The 26,334-nt window shown below is 31.7% G+C and overlaps 1 protein-coding gene and 1 long non-coding RNA gene across 2 annotated transcripts; both read left to right on the forward strand.

Annotated features, from left to right (window-relative positions):
• Window positions 1–6,876: 6,876 nt before the first annotated feature.
• LOC143071004 (uncharacterized) lies at window positions 6,877–7,323 on the forward strand. The gene has a single exon (XM_076245095.1). It carries the CDS (start codon window positions 6,877–6,879, stop codon window positions 7,321–7,323), a length of 447 nt encoding a protein of 148 aa, XP_076101210.1.
• An 8,848-nt stretch (window positions 7,324–16,171) lies between these two features.
• LOC143071825 (uncharacterized) lies at window positions 16,172–25,509 on the forward strand. Its single transcript, XR_012976977.1, has 4 exons — window positions 16,172–16,479; window positions 18,927–19,053; window positions 20,077–20,163; window positions 21,137–25,509. It is a non-coding gene; the product is annotated as an uncharacterized LOC143071825 (long non-coding RNA).
• The last annotated feature ends 825 nt before the right edge of the window (window positions 25,510–26,334 follow it).

Here is a 26,334-nt window from a genome sequence, read left to right on the forward strand (position 1 = left end):
TTAGTACACATGTTCATTATGATATGATCTTTCTAATTTTAAAGCCAAATTAGACTTTTGACCCCAATTTCACGGTCCATTGAACATAGAAAATGGAAGTGGGAGTTTCAGGTTAAAGTTTTTGGTCAAAGTAGTTTTTGATGAAGCTGAATTCCAATCAACTTGAAACTTACTACACTTGTTGCATATGATATGATCTTTCTAATTTCAAAACTCATAACTGCTCCAAAAGTAATCTGATAGAATTTCAAGCATTTTAAGCCAATATTATCAACATCTACTAATGAGTCTTAATATGTCTACATATCTAAAAAGTCATAGTATTCAAAAGGTAATGCAAAATTATTCCTTTTCATTTTTTTTGTTATATGGATACACATTTGAGTGATACATGTACCAATACAATATTTGTTGTGGTATGAAAGTGCAGTAATTAGCATTTACTGTAACTATGTTAATTCACACAAATTGAAAAATAAACAAATGAATGGACCAGATGCTCCGCAGAGCCCAGCTTTATACGACTGCAGAGGTCGAAGCCTGAACAGTTGGGGCTAGTATTGACACAACATTCAAGCTGGAAACAGCTCGGAGTTTGAATTGTGATTAAATAGATGACACAGCTTAGGTTTCTGACACAGAATGAATGTGGTCTAATGAACTTAAATATTTGTTTTGCTTTTGTGTTAGGAGCAATTCACTATGCTGCTGAATATTAATCCTTTCAAACAAAAATATCCAAAGAAATTTTCTTTTTAATTTCTGAAATGAGAAACATTTAGAGGAGACAACTTCAGTTAAGAGATCAGAAACTAAAAAAATGTATAATTTTTCCATTTGTAAAAGGGCATACCCTAGAAAGTGCTTGCAATCACTGAATGGTTATTAATGACTGCTTTAATTTATCAGTTGGTAATAAAGTGAATATTGCATTGTATATTGTATAATTGATTTAAGTTGACTGAACAAAGAAAGATAACTCCAATTTTCAAAGAAGATTTCATAAAGCATTGGTATTAGGTAATTCAAGAACCATTCTGGACAAACTCCAATTAAGGGTCTTGAATTTACAAAAATGTTTGTTTTTGGTCCGTAATTATTAGACTGTTTGTCCCATAACCCACACAATATATCCGAACCTTCTACTTATGGTATTAAACATTGTGGTACAATTTCAGAACAATTGAAATACTTATACACAACTTTTTAAACCGACACTAGATTAAAGCTTGTTTTGGGCACCTTTGTACCCCTTATTCCTAAACCTTAGGGACCATAACCCCCAAAATCAATCCCAAGCTTCCTTTTGTGGTTATAAACGTTGTGTTATAATTTTGTTGATTTCTGTTGACTTATAATAAAGTTATTATCCAGAAACCATCTTTCGGACAGGATACCAATTTACGACCCCAAATTTTTTGTGGTTGTATAAAAATGTTGAACATGTGCAATGAAGTATAGTTTTAGAAATCGATTAGGGAGCTACCATTTGATTTTTATGGGGGGGGGGGGGGGGGCTAGGATGAAAAATTTTGTCCTGCCTTTTTTTTTAGTTGTAATCTCTGTCCTGCCTTTTTATTTTTCAGTCTATTCGGTCCTGCCTCTTTTTTTCTTAGCTTATCCTGACTTTTTTACAACAATTGTCATCCTGCCTTTTTTTTTTGCCAAGTTACTCATCCTGCCTTTTTTTTTTACTCAAAATCCTGTCCTGCCTTTTTTTTCAAATTTCATCCTAACTCCCCCCATAAAAATCAAATGGTAGCTCCCTTAGACTGGATAGGCCTTATAATTTTTTTCCCTCCTAATTGAAGGACCGTTTACACTCAGGGCCGAGTCATCAGCAGGCAATACAGATGTATTAAAACAACCTAGCATCATATTGCTAGTAGTGGGAGTAGCATTGTCCGGTAAATTTGTTCCCACTTTTTTTTATAAAATGTATGGTTCAAATCAAAATAGAATGCTTTTATCTCCTGAATACTTACATTGTACATAGAGATGATACTACTTTGACAAATCCTTGTCCATTAGAGTTGTCTGTCAAATCTTAATTTCACAAAGAATGAATTGCATAACAATGAACTGAGCTCAAAGCAAAGTACTTTAATAATACACTTAGACAAAGAGCTAAATCCAGTGATATACTTTGTACTACAGGTCCTTCATGACCATCCATCCACCCAAACCATATCTCAATAACATTCCATACTACATGATTGGATTCAGAAGTCCTGAAAAAGACATGACTTTTTTTATCTTGTTTTAAGTATATATGCACAGGTTAAACCTTTATTGTGGATATAATCATTCAGTATCTAGCAACTATCAATTTGCTTCATGCACATATTGATATAGGTTGATTGCTCCTCTGTTGGAAATTAGAACACACCTCCATCTAATTTTAGTCAACTGACGAAGAAAAATTCAAAACTATATAAAATGTTATCTAAGACTTGTCAGTGTCTATTTCCTTTGCCACTGAATAAGATTCCATATTTACAACCAATGAAAATCAAATATCCCTCTAATAGACTTAGCATTGAAATCGTTTTCTAAAATGGTAGTTATGTGGAACCTAGAACTAAAAAAATTGAAACAATATATCTTAAATATTTCAAATGCATGTACATTTAATAATTCTCCAAAATTCACTTTATTTTTCCTTTTTTGGTTTTCTGTTGGAGACTGTATATTGACCTCTATGTAGCCTTTTCAACTTATAAAAGGGGGGATACATTTCCATAGAATTAAACTTTTCTGAAAGAATTGATTCCATTTATTTTCAATAAACAATAAATATTGAAGTCTATAACAGGCATCTAGGAACAGGCTCAACATTATTTCTAAACATGTATTAATATATACCAACATGTGGACAAACCTACATTAAATATTCTACTTCAACGACTTTAATTAGTGGAGTAGATCAAATTAAAAAGTCACAATGGTTAAAAACTCCAATGGCAGTCTTTCCTGCTAAAATCTTGATGTGTAGAATGTGATATACCATTTTTGGGTCTATATACTGTCCTTTAAATTTAGGTCATTTTGACACGGCAAAATATGAAAAAAATGTAAACTATGGTCTGGAAAGCACACAGTTTGTGATATTTTAAGGTATCTTTACTAAGAAAACCTGCAAATCTCAGTGGCAGATCCAGAACTTTTCAAATAGGTGTGGGGGCTCTGATGGACCAGAGGGTTGCCCACTCCCATCAAGCTTCAATGATTTCTTACATATGTCATAAGCTAAATTTCCCCCACCCCCTTGGTCTGTCTATGCATCTGTTTATCGTTCTGCGAAATAGTACTAATACTAATTTTTCCCCTCCCTTACCTGGCCCTAGACAGTTGCTTACCTTTGTAAACATTTTATAATTATAGTCAGGTATATATTGATTGAGAGTAACTTACATAGTAGTTAATGGGACTCTTTTTCACACGGTTCTGTGAAATATAATACGGCAAATATAAACCCGTACATACTATCCGCATAACACAGAAATCTGATAGATTTTCACTCCTCTGGGAAAAATCAACCTGTGAAATGAAATACCATGCCTGGAAAAAAATTACCGGGACAAATTATCCTCAGGATAAAATATCACAGAGGACGAAATAAACCGTTACATTACATGAGAAGCCGGTTTGGTTACAAATAATTATGTCACGTGAAGGCGCACTGACGTCACAATTTGCATTAATTTTGCAATACACTACAGTTCACTCATACAGAACCCATTATCATGCAAACATGCAACGTGAATGTGATTGGTTATCAAATAATACAGAATTTATGCACGTACAGTTAATATAGAAGAAATTAGTTCATCAAATGTGAGTTCGTGATCTTGTGGTTAAGACCGATGGCTACAGTGCTGAAAGTCCTGAGTTAGATTCTCACTTGGGGTGCTAAAAATATCAGTACATCAGAAGGGTAATTTTCACCCTCTCACACACATCTTTGTTAATGTTCCGGGATTGTTGAAAACTTGCATATTCATCAATATTTGATTTTGTGGTTTTAACAATCCAGACAGACAAATAGAAATAAGGTGTTTAGGAAAACATGACCTAAAACCTCCTTCATATATGACAAAAATACATGGGAACTCATATTGAATGGTCAAATGTGTTCAATATGAAAATTGAAATTAAGATGGTAAAATCAAATATTAGCCGTTACTGTAAATGGACTTAAAGTATGACTTTTCAGCCAAGGGGAGCAAATGCTATTTAAATTAGTATGCAGGTTTTAAATATAGAGGGAAGTTGAGTCATCTTTTTGGGTGAAGTTAAATACTGACTAGTGTGTGGTTCTCATTGGGTCTAAGCGTGACCAATATTGACAATTTTTCGCAAGCGTGAAACGTGAAAGTCAAATTATTGTGTCATGAAAATGGGAAATGAGGTCTGTCGTGAAAACGGGAAATGGGGTTCTGCAGGACCCCGGAAATGACAAAAAAATGAAAATTGCTCATGTACATAGTGTAAGCGGGATATGGGAATCTGACAAAACAGTAAGTGGGATATGGGATCAGAACACCCCCCCCCCCCCCCAATGAGACCCCCTTATGTAGATTTACCTTCTAATTCTATATAAAAAAAACACAACTAAGAACTACGTTTAATTCACTTTGACTACTGATATGCAAACCTAGAAATATTTCATAAAATAGTGATTGAAAGATTCATAACACTTTGAAAGGATAATTCAGACACGTGTTACGCGGGGAGCATGTTTTAAATTTGTTTACAAATAATAATGTCACGTGATCGCGCACTGACCTCAAGTTGCATCGCCCTTACAATTCACTAATACATGACCATTTTCATGCAAACATGCAACGTGAATGTGATTGGTTATCATATAATACAGAAATAATGCATGCACAGTTTAAGAAGAAATTAGTTCAATAAATCGATGCGATTTTCACTTTTGACACGAATAGGTCGGGTTGACATTACTGTCATCGGAGATAATATTGAGATAAATGGGATAAAACGGACCGTCAAAAAGGTCTAGAGGAGCACATCAGTAGAACCTTAAAATTTATAAGTAATACTTACCAAAATTTCTCTAATTAAAGAACTATATAACTGAAATTTCACAAAGATAACGGTAAACATTTTGTTGATGGTGATGATGCTATTATCGATCCGTTGAATTCAGGGTCAACGGAATTTTTTGCGTTGCGTTTAAATCATTGAGGCCATCTATTTTTATTGCGGGTTCCACATATATAAATCGGAATTAAAGAAAAAATGGAATGTTTTTAGCAGAATCAAAACAGAAATGATGAACATTGCAACATTTTCAGCAAAATATAAATAGGATGGAGGATCTGTGTATTCACATTATTTGTAAAACTCTCCTTATTCATGTGAAGCGTGTGCTTTACATCGAGGCTTGCTATGCTTATCATTGACGCCACAGTACTTCAACCAATCAGACAATGTTTATTTTGGGCATTTGACTTTTTTTAACTCAGATTTTGGAATATTTTAATCGAAATTATAGAAAAATGGAATGTTGTTAGTACATATAAAATAGAAAATGATGAATACTTTTAGCTAAAGATAATTTGGATGGGGGTTCTGTGTATTCACATTATTTGCACAACTCTCCTTACTGATGCCATATTTTGGAATTTCCGTGACCTAAATGGTTCGCGAAAATTAATATTTTTATATATAGTATAGTAAATAAAAAAACATGAAAAATAAAAAAAATATTATGACTAAAAAGCAACTCAATTGTTTTTTGTTTTTTTTTTGTTTTTTTTTTATTAGGTCAATGGTATAGGGGAGATAATTCCAATTGACGTAATAAATAAGGGAGATAATTCCAATTGACGTGATAAAAAATTGTACTGAAATTTATTAGGACAATATTAGCCAATCAAATTGCGAGAAATTACTCTAAATCAGGATAAATTCTCGTATTAAGACAATTGCACACTGTGTCAACACTATTAGTTACACAGTGGACAATTGTCCTAATACGAGAATTTATCGGGTCAATAAAATTCATATCGGGTGAGATGTATATACGGTATGAGAGGAGGATGTAAGCGGCAAGCCGATAAGTTGTAAACAATTTGTTGTGATGAAAAAACATAACTATGTAACACTATGAATAGCAAGAGCATTTAAAAGAAAAGCAAATGCAAGTAACGGAATTGTGTCTAGTGAAACTGAACTTAAAAAGCCGTCAAAAAAACAACAAAAGAAGTCTAAAATCGTAAATAAAGAAGCTATCGGTCCTGTGCCGAACGAGTCGAGTGCACCTAAAACAATGACAAATGTAAACAATTCAAATACAAGTGCAAGTGGTCTATCGCATCAAAATATATTGCAATACAATCCAGACTCCAGTTATTTATCAATTGTGAACCCATCATTACAATATGCACAACAAATGCAATCGTTTCAGCCGTTTCAACAAACACCACATCAACAAATGGTTCAACCCCTCTTTTGTTCTACTCCAAACATGGTACATCCTCCACCAAATTCTTCTCCATCCATGATGTCACAGAGACCAGTGTGGGTTGATGAATTATTCACAAATATGCGTCATATCGAAACAAGGTTAGATAAACTTGATCAAATTGGTATATTAGTGAACTCTATGAATATGAAAGTTATACAAGTAGAGCAAGAAACAAAATCACTTAGTGAAAGACTTGCAGCTGTTGAAATCTCAACACAATATGTTAGTGACCAATATGAAGACCAAAAAACCAAATGTAACGAACTAAAATCAAGTGTCATCAACATAGAAAAAACTATAAATACCCAACATTCAGATGTCTCGAGCGTTGAAAAAAAAATGACAGCACAGAAAAAGAAATTGAACAATCATTTGAAAAAATGAAAAACTTGAATGAAAAAATGAGAGAAGATCTCTTAGATACACAAATAAAATCAAATATTGAGAACTTAGTTTTTTATAACATTCCTGAAAAAGATGATGAAGATTGTCTAGAAGAATCCTTGATATTCTGTGAAAAAAACTTAAAAATGCCAAATATGCGCGAATCCATCCAGATACTGAAAGCCAATAGAATGGGTAACAAAGGTGAGAGGATCCGTCCAATTCTGGTCAAATTTGGTAGTTTTAAACAGCGTGAGGAAGTGAGAAAAAATGGTAAAAACCTAAAAGACACCAATTTTGGAATTTCAGAACAATTGCCAGGTGAAATACAAAAACGAAGGAAAACTCTACTACCTGAACTTAAAAAACTGCGCGATGAAGGACATAAAGCTTATTTTGTGAGAGACAAGATACATGTTGGTGGCAAAGAATACAAAAAATAGCAGCACGATAGAGGGCAATTTAATAACATTAGATGTCTCAGTTGGAACGTTCATGGTTTATATTCATGTTTTGATGATAATGACTTCCTAAATATGATCAATGAATATGATTTAATTTTTTTATGTGAAACTTGGTTGAGTGATAGCGAAAGGCTTGATATCTCAAATTTCTAAATTTTAACAAGCTTTTCTAGAAAAAAGATTATTGGAGTTAGAAGGGAAGGTGGTATTTCTGCTTACTGTAAACCTTATATTTATAACGGTATTATTGTAGAAAAAATATTAACAAATGGTATTGTTTTAGTGAAACTTAAAAAAGATTTTTTTCATATGCAAGATGACATGTATATATGTTTTGTTTATATTCCACATGAAAGATCGTCATTTTATTCAATAAATGATTGTGACTTTTTTAATTGTATTGAGAGTATTTTTTTTAGAATATTGTAACAAAGGTAGTGTGTTTGTATGCGGCGATTTTAATAGTCGCACTGGTTTAATTAATGATATTCTACCTTCTGATAATCTAGATAAGTACATTGATGTTATGTGGCATGATGAAGTTCCCAATATCCCAACTCGTTGTTCGTTGGATACTATTACTAACCGATTTGGTAAATTGCTTATACAACTGTGCTATAACACCGGTCTAACAATTTGCAATGGAAGACTTGGAAATGATCGAGATGGAAAATTTACATTTTGTTCACCTAATGGTCGCAGTTTAATTGACTATATGTTAGCTTCACCAAATGATTATAATAAAATTTCAAACTTTGGCATTCTTAATATTAATGAATTTTCAGACCACTCACCCCTTGTGTTTGAAGTTGGTATCAAAACTGTTACAGAAGAAAATTTGCCAAAAGTATCCAGCTTTATAAAATGGGAAAAAGATAAAGTGGAAGAATATAAAACTAAGTTGAACTTGCACAAGAACGTTATGACTGAGATTGTTGAAAATTTACAACAAGTTGGTGATGCAAACTCGGCGGTAAAGTCATTAACGGATATTATTTATAATTGTGCGTTTGAGGTGTTCGGTAGTTCAAGATTGACCCATGAAAAGGAATTTAATCAGACAGTAAAACATAATGAGTGGTTCAACCAGAGATGTAAACTTGAGAAAGCTCAGTTCAATTCAGTTCGTAATACCTTTTTACGTAATGGAAATGAAGCAAACAAACAATTATATATACAGGCACGAAGAAAATATAACAAGATTAAACGTTCTGCAAAATTTCAATATAAAAAATCGAAAGGTATTGAATTGTGCAAACTGGCAAAAACGGAACCAAAAGCATTTTGGTCAAAAATTAGACGAAAAACCAAATCATCGTGTAAAGTTGATGCGGACAGTATGTACAAGCACTTTAAAGCCGTCTTGGGTGGTGACCAAAAAGAAATATCGTCAGATATTAGAAAATTAATTAACGATCCATATGTGAATAATCTTTCTATTGAAGAACTTGACTGCGCTTTCACAGATTTCGAAATTAAAGACGCACTTAAAAACCTTCGAATGGGTAAAAGTCGGGTGCACCCTATCCTATAAGTATTTGCTTTATCAATAAGAAAGTTATTAGTGTTATTTGTCTTCTAGAAATAGTAACAACGTATACTGTATGTACGGTAGAGTATGGTACAGTATGCTATTAGCTTTTTACAACAGACTTCAAGTAAATATTTTTTCGGAAGCACTCAAGTCCTCATTCGGAACTTGACAGCATCATGTTTATGAAGCGGCCATATTATCACTGATACTGCGGTTGGAACCCATATAAAGCAGAGAGTCATACATTTGTTTATGGTAAAGCTATCCTATTCTGAGGATTGCAATTTATTATAATTATTATATAGATAATATAAAGGAGAATATGGTCAAAAGTTTTCGTCACCTAGACATCTACATCAACATTTGATCATTTCATATAGAAACACATTTTTTTCAAAAATATCTGGAATGACATGGTTGTATTTTAATAAATAAGGTGTTGAAAGACACATAATCGTGTAAAGAATTATTGTGTAATGCACTACCGTCTAGTCTACATGGTCTAGACCCCTCATTACGCGTTGGTGGGGGGGGGGGGGGGGAGGGGACATGGAAATACCAGGCGTCCGCCCGTCAGGTCGTGTTCTGAGACTGAGGTCCTGTTAGTGCTCTCACAGTCAGGTCTGTACAATTGTAACCACATTTGCTATAACCCTTACTGAAAAAAATCAGCCTCCTGCAAACATTTGCTGCAAGTCTGCTGCGAACTTGCGGCAGACTTGCAGCGAACATAGAGTCCGTGTTTGCAGCGTGTTTGCTGCAAATACGCTGCAGGTCTGCTGCAAACAATTTACCATGCAAATGAGTGTTTGCCGCAGACCTGCTGCAAACATTTATATGCAAATGAGTGTTTGCTGCAGACCTGCTGCAAACATATTTATGCAAATTAATCTTTCTCCTGTCTGTTTGCTGCAGACCTGCTGCAAACATTTATATGCAAATGAGTGTTTGCCGCAGACCTGCTGCAAACATGTTTATTCAAATTAATCTTTCTCCTTCGTGTTTGCTGCAGACCTGCTGCAAACATTTTTATTCAAATCAATCTGTTATACAATTAACCAATGTCATGTTGTGTACACATCATTTTATCTATATTACACAGCAAATTCTTAAAAAGTTATGTTACATCCATCCATTCATAAAATAATTCAATTACTTTATCATTTGAAAAATTATCATAGCATAAGTTTATACCTTTTAACATGTTTAATAAGTTAAATTGATTCCAAGTACGAATTACATGCATGAATCTAAAGTTAAAAAGATTTATTTGAAATTTTCTTTGCGCATGTATATGATTATATACAGCTATAGTTAAACTAAAATTGTCACAAAATTCAACTAGACTTACATATATTTTGTAAGTTATAATCTCTAAGCATATGAGCGTCAGTACGTACTGTATATTGCATGGTTACATATTTGAAATTGTATTTTAAACCTCATGCAGATATCTGTGGAGGGAATGAATTTCATAACGGTTAACATTCTACGATGAATATGTACTTACAAATAATGTCTTTAAAAACTAATCTGTTAATTACCAAACTATAATACCTCCCTGAACACTAATATATATCATGACACAAACATCACCAAAATTTTCAAATTTCAAATTTTTATCTTCCAGGAAGTTACCAATAGGCATGCCCAGTCGTTTTATGTAGTTTCTTGCAATGCTCTTGCAAACATATAAAATTGTCAAAGATTCCTGCAATCTAGCTGCGAACATCCCTGATATTCTAGTTTTTCCTGCAATCTTACTGCAAACATATTTGTTTCTGCAACCTTGCCGCAAGCTTGCAGCAAAAAGCTGCAATGTTTGCAGGAGGTTTGCAGCTAGCTGCGAACATCTGCAAACATTATTCAAAGGGTTCCTGCAAGCATTTTGTTTGCAGCAGACCTGCAGCAAGTTTGCAGCAGATCTGCTGCAAACATTTCAGTTCTGTAAGGGAACTTATACTCTAGGTTAATATCAACAATATCCCTGACAAGTTCTAAAATGGTGGGCAATCAACTTTTTTAAAGAGTTATTCCCCTTGGAAATTTTAAATTTGTAGAAAATAGCCTTGCTAGCACTCTAACAGACCTGTTCTACAGCCATACAATTCTTCTCTGATTATTTTATAAAACTCATCATACTTTAAGTTAATATCTGCAAAATCTTGGACAAGGTCCATAAAGGTGTCAAATCATCTTTTCTCAAAGAGTTATGCCTCTTGGAAATATTAAATTTATGGAAAATGGCCTCGTTAGAGCTCTCACAATTACAATACTTGGCAGATTTTTACCAAACTTAAATTTTTATAGGATAGTATCAACATTATCTTGAACATGTTTTATAATGGTGGCCCATCACCTTTTTTTCAAAAGTTATGCCCCTTGGAAATATTAGATTTATGGAAAATTGCCTTGTTAGCTCTATGACAGGTACAATTCATGCCAGATTAGATAAATCTTATACTATAGGTTATAAACAACAATATGTCAGAATAGTTCTATAAGGCCCAAAATATATATATGTCTGTTTAAGGTTACATGCTTAAAAAAAAATAGGGTAGGTAGGTCGGTAATTTCATTTTATTTTATTTTTTTCATTTTATTTTTTGTGACACGACTTTGAGTGTGCGGTTTCATCTTGTTGTGGGCAAAGTTGATCATGGCTGAGTTTACCCATATTTTTAATGAATGGATTATTTTTTTTGTTATTGATTTGAAAAAATGTAGGCAAAATGGTTATTTCATCACACCACTCGCAAATTTCTTTAAACAGCTATCATATTCATGATTATGAATATTAGGATGTATCAGGCAACATTATATTCACTTTTAACACAAGTTCAGTTTATTTTTCACTTAATGATGGAAATAAAATGGCTTAGGTTCAGCACTAGGTCGGGTAACCGTAAACAGACAAATATTTTTTGTTTGACCTAATGGTGGCTGTTCCACTTTTTATGCCTCTGATGTAGCGCAGAGGCATTAAGTTTTATGTACACTATATCTGTCTGTACATCAGTCCGTCCTTATGTCCCATAGTTGGTTTCCATTCTCCAACTTAAGTTTGCCTCATCCAAATTTAATGAAATTAATACACAATGCTAATTACCACAAAACATAGATCAAGTTTGAATTTTATTGGCATCACTTAAACCCTCTTGCTGCCGGAGGTACACATATGTCCATACTGACTGTATCAGAGGGTCAATTATGTCCATATTTCAATTTATTCATTTCGCCTCAGTGCTGTATCTTTCAAATGAAAGACTAAATTTTAAACATGATTACATGTTTCATCAATGGATCCCAAATGTAACAGTCTTTATGGAAATGACATTATCGTAGAGTGGACATCTTACTTCATAGACATTGAGCTGTTGTATTTTCTGGCACATGAAATGCAGCCTTCAAAAACAATGTTTAATCCCTCAAGAGTTATGTTGGTTTAAAAATGGAAAAAATGCTAATTATTTTGTTTCTGTCCTGTAAATTAGCTTGGCTTTACCAAATAGTATGAAACTTATACCTAATACTCTAGTTTAAAAACACATATCATGTTTAAATTTTGGTTATTTCAGTTTAACTGTTCTAGAGTTATGCCCCTTTAAAATGAAAAAAAAGGCTGATTTTTTCATTTCAATTCTCTTACTTGAGTTTGTCTCATCCAAATGTTATAAAACTTGTACACAATGTTTAATATTACAAAATATAATCATTTTTATACGACCGCAAAATTTGAAAAATTTTTCATCGTATATTGCTATCACGTTGGCGTCGTCGTCGTCGTCGTCGTCCGAATACTTTTAGTTTTCGCACTCTAACTTTAGTAAAAGTGAATGGAAATCTATGAAATTTTAACACAAGGTTTATGACCACAAAAGGAAGGTTGGTATTGATTTTGGGAGTTTTGGTCCCAACATTTTAGGAATTAGGGGCCAAAAAGGGCCCAAATAAGCATTTTCTTGGTTTTCGCACTATAACTTTAGTTTAAGTAGATAGAAATCAATGAAATTTAAACACAATGTTAATGACTACAAAAGGAAGGTTGGTATTGATTTTGGGAGTTTAGGTCCCAACAGTTTAGGAATTAGGGGCCAAAAAGGGACCCAAATAAGCATTTTTCTTGGTTTTCGCACCATAACGTTAGTATAAGTAAATAGAAATCTATGAAATTTAAACACAAGGTTTATGACCATAAAAGGAAGGTTGGTATTGATTTGGGAGTTTTGGTCCCAACAGAATAAGGGGCCCAAAGGGTCCAAAATTAAACTTTGTTTGATTTCATCAAAATTGAATAATTGGGGTTCTTTGATATGCGGAATCTAACTGTCATGACTGTGTATGTAGATTCTTAACTTTTGGTCCCGTTTTCTAATTGGTCTACATTAAGGTCCAAAGGGTCCAAAATTAAACTTAGTTTGATTTTGACAAAAAATGAATCAGTTAGGTTCTTTGATATGCTGAATCTAAAAATGTACTTAGATTCTTGATTATTGGCCCAGTTTTCAAGTTGGTCCAAATCGGGGTCCAAAATTAAACTTTGTTTGATTTCATCAAAAATTGAATAAATGGGGTTCTTTGATATACCAAATCTAACTGTGTATGTAGATTCTTCATTTTTGGTCCTGTTTTCAAATTGGTCTACACTAAAGTCCAAAGGGTCCAAAATTAAACTTAGTCTGATTTTAACAAAAATTGAAATCTTGGGGTTCTTTGATATGCTGAATCCAAAAATGTACTTAGATTTTTTATTATGGGCCCAGTTTTCAAGTTGGTCCAAATCAGGATCTAAAATTATTATATTAAGTATTGTGCAATAGCAAGTCTTTTCAATTGCACAGTATTGCGCAATGGCAAGAAATATCTAATTGCACAATATTGTGAAATAGCAAATTTGTTTTTAATTAGAGTTATCTTTCTTTGTCCAGAATAGTAAGCAAGAAATATCTAATTGCAAAATATTGTGCAATAGCAAGATTTTTTTTTAATTGGAGTTATCTTTCTTTGTCCAGAATCAACTTAAATCTTTGTTATATACAATATACAATGTATATTCACTTTTTACTACCAACTGATAAATTAAAATAATCTTTACCATTCAGTGATAACAAGCAGTTTTTTTTACATCTTAATATTTTATGATGTATTTAAATGAGTAGTTATTGTTGCAAACTCCATTAGAAATTTTAATTGAGATTAGTTTTGGAATAAGGGAAAGGGGGATGTGATTAAAAAAATTAGGTTCAATTTTTCTCATTTGAAATTTCATAAATAAAAAAGAAAATTTCTTCAAACATTTTTTTGAGAGGATTAATATTTAACAGCATAGTGAATTGCTCTAAGAGAAAACAAAAATTTTAAGTTCATTAGAACACATTCATTCTGTGTCAGAAACCTATGCTGTGTCAACTATTTAATCACAATCCAAATTTAGAGCTGAATCCAGCTTGAATGTTGTGTCCATACTTGCCCCAACTGTTCAGGGTTCAACCTCTGCGGTCGTATAAAGCTACGCCCTGCGGAGCATCTGGTTGAATTTTGCTGGTGTCACCTTGCCTGTTCTAGAGTTAATTAAGCTCCTTTACAAATGGAAGAAATGCTAAAAAGAAATTTTCTGAAACTTTAACACAATGCTTATTACCATGAAATACATATTAGGTTTGAATTTTGGTGGTGTCACCTTGACCGTTCTAGATTTAAGCTCCTTTGGAAAAATTTCTGAATTTTTTGTTTCCATTCTCTTACTTTTAAAGTTTGCCTTAAACAAATTTTCTGAAACTTAAACACAATACTTTTTACCACAAAACTCAGATCAGGTACTAATTTGAACTTTCACTGTTCTTCAGTTATTTTTGTTTATAACTTTATATGATATATGCAAGCATCATCCCATGGATACATTTCCCATTTATGTTAAAAAGTGTTATGTCTCTTGGAAGTATCAAATTTATGGAAAATGGCCTTGTTTGCCCTCTCACAGCAGACATGATTTATGCTACTATAAGTTCTGAATTCGGACACTTTAAAATTAGGAGATGTGCTGTGGTATGATTACAAACGAGACAATTCTCCAACACAGACTAAATGACAAAGAAGTTAACAACTATATATGCCATGTCAGTTAACTGCTAGTAGTCTGTTGTTATTTATGTATTATTGTCATTTTATTTATTTTCTTTGGTAACATGCATCTTCTGACATCAAACTCGGACTTTTAATGTGCATATTGTTATGCGTTTACTTTTCTTCATTGGCTAGAGGTATAGGGGAAGGGTTGAGATCTCAGAAACATGTTTAACCCCTCCACATGTTTGCGCCTGTCCTAAGACAGGAGCCTCTAGCCTTTGTTAGTCTTGTATGATATTTTCATTTTAGTTTCTTGTGTACACTTTGGAGAGTATGTTGTTAAGGGGCCAGCTGAAAGATGTCTCCGGGTGTGTGAATTTCTAGCTGCATTGAAGACCTGTTGGTGACCTTCTACTGTTGTCTGTTCTATGGTAGGGTTGTTGTCTCTTAGACACATTCCCCATTTCCATTCTAATTTTTATACATTGCCATAGCTTCCTGTACATGCTGTATGGCCTTCAACAATGAGTTAGACTTATACCGCATAGTAAGCTGTAATAAGGCTCTGAAATAAAGAATTTAAAAAGAAAACTAAAAGCAGTGATTAATGTACAAAAAAATAAATGAAAAAACAGATATAACAGACATTTATCTAGGTTTATTTGGTCTAATATTGTGTAACAAATGTATATTTAAGATATGATATATTTGAAATCCTACATGTGGCTTCCCATTATTTTTGGTTCTCATGTGATTATAAAAGAACAAGGAGGATTGTACCTGGGAATTTTGATGACATTGACATTAAGTTTCTAGGAAAAAAATAGTCTAGGGACATAAGTTGCTGACATCAGACTATGCTAGTAAATTCTGTAACCATGGACATTTTACACAATAAATTAACACAACCATGACTAGTCTACTAATATTTGTCTGTCTGGACACATTTAACAAGACTTAATTTATCTTTTAAATATGAAAGACACTGTAATGAACATATATGTCATGTATAGATGCTAAATAATATTCAGTCAATTTCAGAGGAATTACTGTGGATTCATTTGTGTTTTTAGTGGGTTCCAATTTTCATGGATTAAGGAAAATTTGCATGTTTGTGGATGTTTAATTGCATGGTTTGGCCAATGTGTGCTTAGTGATGATACAATTCTATAGAAATTTGTTACTTGCTGAATGTTTGATTTTTGTTGTTTACCTGTACATACGAAATCAATGAAAATTAGTATCCAAAGAATAATAATGAATCAACAGTACATGCAGTATATTGAAACAAAGACATCAATTTTACAATAATCTTTTATTAGGTACCATGCATGATGCTACAGCTGTATTTAGATATGAATCCCATTCATTGAAAAACTCATCTATACCTAACAACCATTACTTGGAAGAAGAAGATATGACCACCATAACCATTTGGCATTTGCTAGGATGTTGTCTGTTCTAGAGGATGTGTGGATAAAAAAGCCAGCATCATTAGGAAATGTGATATTGCACCTCTTAAAGAACATATTAAAGTATACAGTACATGTATAGCTTAACTAGAGATCCCATGCTTTTGTGTCTTCCACTACTATTGGAAAATTTTCAATGTGGGATAATATTTGATTAATTGAATTGCAAAACATTTTATTTCCTTTCTGGTTTATTAATGGTGGAAATTAATTAAACAGAATTGTATATTTTATTAGGAATGAACTAATTGAAAACTGTTTCTTGGTCTTTTTCATATTTCTCTTATAAATATCTGCAAATTTAAAAAACATAATATGTGATAGTTTACTGAAAGTTTTATCTCCTTAGATGCTATGACATGGAGAATTTCGTTATTATATTCTTCAACTTTGTACTTCATTTAGCCCTTTAAGGGAAAATGGTAGTATTACATTTTCCCAGAATTAGGTTGGCCTTTTGTATACCCAAGACAGGTGGAGGAAGTCAAATTAGAAGAGCTGTGATTGGATGTAAGGGTACAATTATTTTTTTTATTTATCTATGAATAACTACAGTGTGTAAATTTACCATATAAATTTTAAAACCTATTGAAATATTTTCTAGGGAATTATTCGAAAAGGCTTCCAAAATTTCATAAATTTGGTGCAAAATGACGGTGGGCATGGATAACATAAACAAGCTCCGTTGGAAATTGGTCATGATACTATTTGGCTTCAATTTTCAGAATACAGTAATAAAGTACTAACACCTAGTGTTTCCTACAGGTGGTTTTGGCGTGTAATGGCGCCCTGCCGCGATTTCTCGACGCCCTGCCCTTTTTGGGAAAAAAAATTGGCGCCCTGCCCTAATTTTGACGAAATTCCTGACGCCATGCCTTTATCGTCGTAATTAACAACCGGTACTGAAAGACATATTTTATGAATACCGCTCGAGTTATTTCCCTTCAAAACAAAAGTTCACTAGGTCGCCATTTTGTAATCGATTTCGTAATCAGCTGATTAGCAAACTGCAATAGATTGAATAGTGAATACATATACTAATCACGGGTCCTGATTGTATCCCCCAAGTCCCAGAAACATCGTTTTGCCTAGAAGATTAATGATAAAACATCGATGTGATGCTTAGATAAATTTTTTTTACAGCTGATAGATTTCTAATTTACATAATTTACGTTGTTTGCATGGTTGAACAAGCCAATGAACGGCGATCATGAGACATTTGTCAAATTGAAAAGTAAAAATTCTTTGCAAACTATTTTTTAAATACAAATGCTTGACTGTACCTTAAATGAAATGAATAAAAATCCAAACTAAATTATTAAAAGCAGAATAATCCAGAAAATAAATGAATTCCTTGATCAAATGTTTTCTTTTGTTTACAAACATGTCACATGATCATTTTAGGCGGGAAAAATACTTGGGAAAACACCTAAGTAACAGACAACTATGTCTGGCTATTTATAGACATTTAAAATAAACAGCTGATATGGTAGTGCCATGAAAGTAGTAAAACTTGTTGTATCTATATTAATTTAATTTGGAAAAGGGTGTAGAGGGGAAGGGGTTAATTTGTAAAGTTATTTTTTTTTGTAATTTAATAAATTTTGGTTACTAAAAATGACCCTGGATATCAGGGAATGTGTCAACCTGTTTTTAGGGGAAAAAAGGAGGATTTGTCAATGACAATTGATATGACCAAAGCAATATTTTTATATACATGTATATGACATAGTGCTTTCTTGTTTTTAAAGAACTGATTTTGTTTTTAATTGTGTTTATTGTTTTAAATATTTCATATATATATGTTTTAAACACTTTTTCTTGTTTAACAATTTGTTTTAATGATTGATTACAGATGTATATGTCCTTTTTATAGTATTAAACTAGTATGTTTTAAAGGAATCCATTTTATAGAAATTGCCTGTTTATGTTAAGTAAGTGCCCTAAAATTGTTGTCCATCGCGCTTAATGTGCCCTCTGAGCTAACAATTACCCTGCCCTTTTTAAAAGCTGCAGGAAACACTAAACACCACACATAACTGTTTTATCCAGGTTTTTATTATAAAAACTGGTAAATTTAGAAAATGTTAGTAAATTTGTCGCCTATGGCAGAATAAATAGTACCGTTTTCCCTTAAAGTTTTTTATTTTGATCATCACTGATGAGTCCTATGTAGAGAAAATATGCACCTCTGGTGTACAAAAAAATATAAACGTGATAAACCAGCTTTTATTTCTCAAACTTGATTTGTGGTAAAATTAAGCCATTTCTAGCATGTCTTGCTAACGAAGTTTGCATTGATTTATTTTTGTGATTACAGATTTTCTATAAAAAAATATTTATTTCTACTAGGAAAGATCTATTTTTTTTTTTAAATATTCACAACAATTAATATTCACCTTGTTCATGTTGTTATTCTACACTTAGAAGTTGCAAAAAATATTGCATGGTGCAAAAAATAGTTGGGTTACAACTTACAGTAATATTTATTAAATATATGTTTATTACAGAATTGGTAATAACAGTGAAATATTCCTAAAAAGAAATTTATAAGGAAGTAACGTGCAAACCAACAAAGTACCTGACATGGTGGTCCTTCAAGAGTTGAAGATGTGGTGTAAGTGAACCTTTTTTCAGGTATTTATCCTCAATATTATTATATAGATAAAGATATTCAAAACTGTAAAAGGCAAAAATGTTCAGCAAAGTACAATTTAGGATCCACAATTAGGTTTGATGACCAAAATTTTAAATTGACTTTTTCTGGAGAATTGCCTTTTAAAGACAATTTTTCACAATTTCAATTTGTTCATTTATTAAAAAAGAAGATGTGGTATGATTGCCAATAAGATTACTCTCCACAAGAGGCTTAATGACACAGAAGCTAACAACTATAGGTCACAGCACAGCCTTCAACAATGAGCAAAGCCTGGACCTCATAGTCCGCTATAAAAGGCCCAGAAATAACAAATGTAGAACAATTCAAACAAGAAAACTAACAGCCTAATTTATGTACAAAAAAATGAATAAAAAACAAATATATTTGTAACGCTTAAACAAACCACAACCAATTAATTACAGGCTCATGACTCATGACTTGGGACAGGCACATACATACAGAATTTGGAGGGGTTAAACATGTTGGCGGGATTCCAACTCTCCCCCAAACCTAACAGTACAAAATACTAATAGAACGAACTATATAGAAATCAGTTAAAAAAGACTAAAAGCATCAGATGGATACAAATAAAAACAGAGTGGATCAATGTGGCCGAGTACTTGTATATTCCAACAACAAAATTAAGATTCTGATCTGAGAGTACTCACAGTTACTGCGACTAATTTGCTTAGTTTTAAAAATCTTCTCCTTTGAACTTGCTGAATTAATTTCAGCCAAACTTCAACGGAATGAGTTTCAGAGTGTCTAGTATACATTTTGTATTTCATTTCCTTGTATGTCAAATAACTTGTCCACAATGGCTAAAATGGAACATAATGGTTAAATGTATTTTTTTGCAGTACAATGTAGGTACAAATTGTGACTGCAGCAGACTGAATTTAGTTTCTAACTTTTCTCCAAAAATTATAGATGTACTGAATACTTAAATCTGACAGAAATTTTTTTTTAATAGATTATGTAAATGTTATTATATTTTTCAGTATCTGAAATTATGGGTTTATGAATTTGAACAGCTTTTAATATACCAGCAGTTCCAACAGCATGGTTCCTGCAATCCAAAAAAAGAGGTATTCCTCTAATAGGTTTTCTAGGAAATTCATAAGATTTTTTGTTTAATGGTGTCGTTGCACTTGCTTTACTTTTCTTCCAGCATCTAAAAGAAGGAATTTCCTTTTTCATTAATTTACATTTATCTTGAAGAGTACATTGTATAAATCTCACATCTCTATATTTTCATAATCAAAATTGTTTTTGGTGGAACTTTGTATCAAAAACATCTGTTAGGTTTTGGTCTTAAATCTAATTATTGCATACTTCCTACTTAAATGAAGGGCCCAGAATAAAACCCAAAGATCTTATCTTATTTTGTTGTTGTCTTGTATAGTGGCGCAGCAAAACATAATGATCTATTTTATAACTTGCCTGTTGATGAAAAGTTTATATTTTTATTCAGAACTGAAGAACTACATGAGGAAGTTGCTAAAACCTGCTTTAATATTTTATGTATGAGAACAAATTTCTTATTTGTATATAGCTAAATCTTAAATATATATAGTTTTAGAATTATGTAAAATATTGTTTACCGGTAATTAATTGTTTGATATTATCTCATAATTCATAATAGAATGGCACTTGTTTGTGTTTTATTAATTAAGCTAAATGTTATTTTACTGTTTTAGTTTTAATATATGAGAAACTTTAAAAAGAAAAAACAAGATCACAAAAATATTCACCAATTTTATTGAAAAATATGATAATGGCTATTTAGATGGAAGCCTTGGTTGTATATATTGATGTTGGGATGTTTTAAGCGTTTTCTAGGCGCATAATTGAATTCAGTCAATTCATGGCAATTGATTACTTAATTAACAAACAAAAAAATTACATTTTCTTTCAGTATGTTATCAGTTAGCTTTAATATAAATTATGGCAACTATATTCATTGAACTATTAATCATGTTAATTCAGTAGTTAGTTTTGTTTATAATCAGATGTACATGAGTAGAGAAAGTGTTTAGATTCTGATTTCTGTGCTTTCAGATAGGTACAAACCAGCTAGTATAGGCCAAAAGAACAAAGTACAGAACAGCGTTGTAACCACAGATGGGATTCATTTAATTGTTTACTTAGTCTTTTAATTAATTGATAAATTAGATGTTTAATTCTAATATATAATAGTTCATGCAAATAAGAATGCTCTTCCAAAAAACTTGGTGTGTTGTAGTTGGTTATGGAAATACAAATTGTCTTTGAATAGTTAGTCCCTTCCTGTCCAAATCTATTTTATTGGGTCAATCAGCTCGACAGATATTATTGTCAACTTTTTTTAACTAGTTTATTGTGAATTCTATTTTCTCACATTAATTAAGTTTGTTTTAAACTAGTTCATTGCATTAAAAGTTAATGTATTGTATTTTAATACGTATATTGGAATTACGTTGTCGTTGTCCTATTAAGAGTGAAGACATTTGGTTTTTCCACAATTACTTTAGTATATAAAGTAAACAGAAATTTATGAAAATTAAACACAATGTTTATGAGACAAAAAAAAGGATGGTTGAGATTGATTTTAGGAGTTTTGGACCTAACAATTAGGAATAAGGGGCCAAAAAGGGCCAATTAAGCATTTTTCTTGGTTTTTCGCACAATAACTTTAGTATAAGTAAATAGAAATCTATGAAACTTAAACAAAAGTTTAGGACCACAAAAGGAAGGTTAAGATTGATTTTGAAAACTTTGGTCCCAATAGTTTAGGAATTAGGGGCCAAAAGGGTCATTAACATAACTTAGTTTGATTTTAACAAAAAATGAATTCTTTAGGTTGTTTGATATGCTGAATTTAATTTTGTATTTAGATTTTTATTTTTTTTATCCTGTTTTCAAATTGGTCTACATTAAGGTCCAAAGGGTCTAAAATTAAATTTGATATTTGGGCTCTGTTATCAAATTGGTTCACATAGAAGTCTATAGGGTCCAAATTTGAACTTTATTTGGTTTCATCAAAAATTGAATTCTTGTGGTTCTTTGATAAGCTGAATCTAACCATGTATTTAGATTTTGGACCATAAAAAGTAAATGTCCAATTCAAAATTTTTAAGTTCTTATTAAACCACATTCATTCTGTGTCAACTATTTAATCACATTCCAAATTCAGAGTTGTATTTAATAGGCTTGATTGTTGTGTCCATACTTGCCCCAACTTTTCAGGGTTCGGTCTCTGTGGTTGCATAAATCTGCACCCTGCAGAGCATTTTTTTATTATTTACGAGTTTGTCATGTTAATTTTTATCTCTAAGAGATAAAAATTTACACTTAAGAGATAAACATTTACAGTAAAATAGATAAAGACTGAGTCTTTATCTATTTTATTGTAAATTTTTAATTATTTATTAAAAACTTAAATCATATTTATGATATTAAAGTCCTAAAAACTATACTTATTGAATAATGCCTTATTTCACTTTCAATTAAACAGCTCCCTTGAAAAGTTTATCTGTTACTGTAAGTTTAAATAGAGTCCCCCATGAAATGATGTCCCATGGACAAAATTTCACAGATATGACCTATGAAATTTGGTCCAGGACATAATTTTATTATAAAATATTGTCCACTTCTATGTAAATTTGTCCCTTTCTATTGTGACCTTCATTAGACATTTTTTCATAGTGAAATCATGTCCATATTGTATAAAAGTCTTGTCTAATACCAAAAAAAAAATTATTTAACAAAAAAATTTAAGACAAAATTGACATTTGTTTTTGTAAAAATATACAATAGGACTGGAATCTATGAATTGTTTTAATATCTTTGAATTGTCCTTTTTAACAAGACCAATAATGTCAGGAATAATATTCATAAATGCCTGATTGCCGTTTCTTCTTGCGCATACGTTTCAGTCTTGGAGGCGTCACCACTTGTTTCAATTTGTCCTTATGAATTACAAGTTTTAATGTTTTCTCTTGTGTTTTTTTGTCAACATGTATATAATACATTTCATTGTTTTTAATTTGAAACTGCTTTGCCTTCCTTCTAAATGATCTTCTTTAATTATTATTAAACTCTGGAGGGTATTGACCATCACACACATAATTATACAGCTGTTTATATTCATCACTTTCCATTTTTTCACATCAGTGTTGTCTTTATTTAAATTTCAATTATGATTTAACTAATTGATTAAAACATTTCAATGATTTCTAAATTATTTCCCTTCTTTAGGGACAGAAAAAAATAGCTACACTATGAAATATTGTCCTTTGTGACATATTTTTATAAAGCATCCATGAAATTATGTCCAAGTACTAGGGACAATTTTTCACTAAGGGAGACACTATATTATAGTTTACAAATGTGATATTCTGTCCCATGAACAAAATTTCACAGATGAACTGTGAAATAATGTTCTAGAGGACACAATTTCATGGGACACCTTTTTGGCTTACATTACCACATAAAAAAAAAAATTGAAATATTTAGTATAAAAAAAAAAATTGTTGGTTATGTCAATCAGTACTTATTAGTATCAGTTTTTATGCATAGGTGAAGAATTTTGAAATGAGAATTTATATATTTGTTTTATATGCCTATTTATGGAAGGTATTGTGGTAATTTTGCATAGGTACTATGTCTGTACCAAAAATCTGTAGTACTGGAAATATACTTCAGTTCTATTTTGTTGCTCTAAAACTATTGTAATATTTAGCAACCTGTATTTTACAGTACTTGATTTGTACTTGAAAATTTGATAGTTATTTTATTTTACTATATGACTTTAAATTATTTGTTTTCTCATTGGTAAAATCATAGGAAACACTCTTTGATAAAACATATTCACTGTGAAAAAAAGATGTATTAACTGTAATCAAGAAACAATCATTGTATATTATCTATGTGTTTGTGTGCCACTGCAAAGTATTTGTATGGTTATTAATCAAGTCAAATATAGAGTTATCTCCCATATGAAAAACAGTTTTTCCATAATCACATAGAAAAATCAAAGTATTGATTGGAGTCAAAGTGAAAATGTATTAGTTCAAAGACTCAGTAGGTTAATCTCAACCCATAGAGTTTACATGCAAACAATGTTCCCTGAATGAAAACAGGTCAACTAGATCCTTAAGGAGGCTAGAGGGTACCAAAATGATAGCAAAATTTTAAACATTTCTTTTTTTCATTACAAATTTTAATTATTTCACTATAAGTTGTTTCTTTATGTTATTGTACAAAAATCAACCAATAAAACTGATTAGTTTTGGCCCCAGATGACTATATGTTTATTTCATTGAAAAAGCTCCAAATTATCTCCCTTGTTATTTTTTTCAAATAAGCTGTACTTTAACAAAACAATGAACTAAACAACTGTAAAATTTAAGCAATGTCTGTAATATTTTATTTTGATATTACTCTTTTTCTCTCCTATTATAATAGTTCAACAGAAAAAAGTATCTGAACAAAAAAGCAAGTTTCGTTCAAGGCAGATTGTGAGCTTAAATGAATGGTAACCCAATTTTTATACGCCAGTCTTTTAGACAGGACGTATTATGGTATACCGTTGTCCGTCTGTCCGTCCGTCATCCACACATCGGACAATAACTCAAAAACACTTTCACCAATTTCCATGAAACTTAAATGAATTGTTTATATTTATTGATGTAAGCTCCCTTTCAATTTTTATAAATTTCAGATTTTAAGTTTTGGATTTATGGGGCTTTATTCATAAAAAAAGGGAGAATTTTAAAGAGCAATGGGCGTATCATGCGCTAAAGTGCAGCCCTTTATTTTATTTTAATTTTCTATTAAGTAAATGATAAAGTTCATTTATAGAAGAAAAAAAGCGAAATCTTATATTTAAAAGTTATACCTGTGAGCCCACTTCAAAAGGATGTTCAATATTACTGTAGATGGAATTGCTGCAGGCCTGTGTTTTTGTGTATTTAGCTCTTTTGATTATTCATTGTACTGGTTTACATATTGTCTGTCATTTTTATTGTAATAATTCATGATACCTAGTTTCACATTAAAGCTATCAAAACAATTTCTATATTTTATCGTATAAGAATTCAAAACACAGTCGGGCTAAAAGCATCAAACTTGAAAGTTCTTATTTGCCTAATTTGGTATATATCAATATCTATTTTATTGAGTAGAGCTAACAATATCTTATCATTCTATCAGCTTTTCTCTCCCAGTATTTCAATATTCAGTTAGTTTTTCCATTATTTTACATATTTCTTCTTTAATGCTAAGATCATGATACAGATAAATGACATGATCAAATGATCAATATATTTATATGCATTGTTATATAGATTCATGAATGTTAATTATTTAAATCATCATACTAATATTGCATTCTATTGTTTATTGTATTATGCATTATATGCACTTGCAATAAAGACAGTTTAAATTTCTAATTGTTTGTATTTTCCAGTCAACCAGCCATAGGTTATCTGTATTCAAATACACATCAGTCAGACATTATTGGTCACACACACCTTTTTCAAAGTTGCAAGTCAAGCATTCAACCATCATTCCCCCAACCCAACAAACACTCTATTGTATCAACACATTCAATAAAAAAATATGTATTATTTGATGTTCCAATACATTTCCATGTGTCAAAAATTATTGGTGGCCAAGGTTTCTTGGTCAAACTGATAGATTTTTGTGTTTTGGTTTGGTTTTCAAATACTATAAATAGCAATATGTAAGCTATAGAAAAGAAGATTTGGTATGATTGCCAATGAGACAACTCTCCATAAAAGACCAAATGACACAGAAATTAAAATCAATTGGTCAACATATGGCCTTCAACAATGAACAAAGCCCATACCGCATAGTCCGCTGTAAAAGGTCCTGAAATGATAAATGTAAAACAATTCAGACAGTAAGTTGATGGGCGAGACGTTTCAGCATGGGCACTCTTGTTTAGTTTGTTTTTAGCTTGGAACATTGCCAAAGATGTCGAGTTATGGATATTCGGTAGAAACTACAGGAAACCCTGTGTAAAAAGAGGGGGCAGTTATATACCACTACATGGCTGAGGCATATAAAAGACAGAACTGTATACAGACAAATTTGACAGAAAAAAAGTGATATCAGATGCTGAAAGGGAAGCATTGACTGGTTTTGCCATGTCTGCTATATGGACAATTGGTCAATGACATATTTAGTTATAAAGGTGGCAAAATATATTCTTGTTATAGCTAAGAACTTAGTCTAGTATAAAAAAAAAAAGA

The sequence above is a fragment of the Mytilus galloprovincialis genome, chromosome 4 (genome assembly GCF_965363235.1).
Source record: "Mytilus galloprovincialis chromosome 4, xbMytGall1.hap1.1, whole genome shotgun sequence".
Taxonomy (NCBI): Eukaryota; Metazoa; Mollusca; class Bivalvia; order Mytilida; family Mytilidae; genus Mytilus; species Mytilus galloprovincialis.

Coding starts and splice junctions, on each gene's coding strand:
- LOC143071004 (XM_076245095.1), top strand. CDS start 6,877: ATGAAAAACTTGAATGAAAAAATGAGAGAAGATCTCTTAGATACACAA.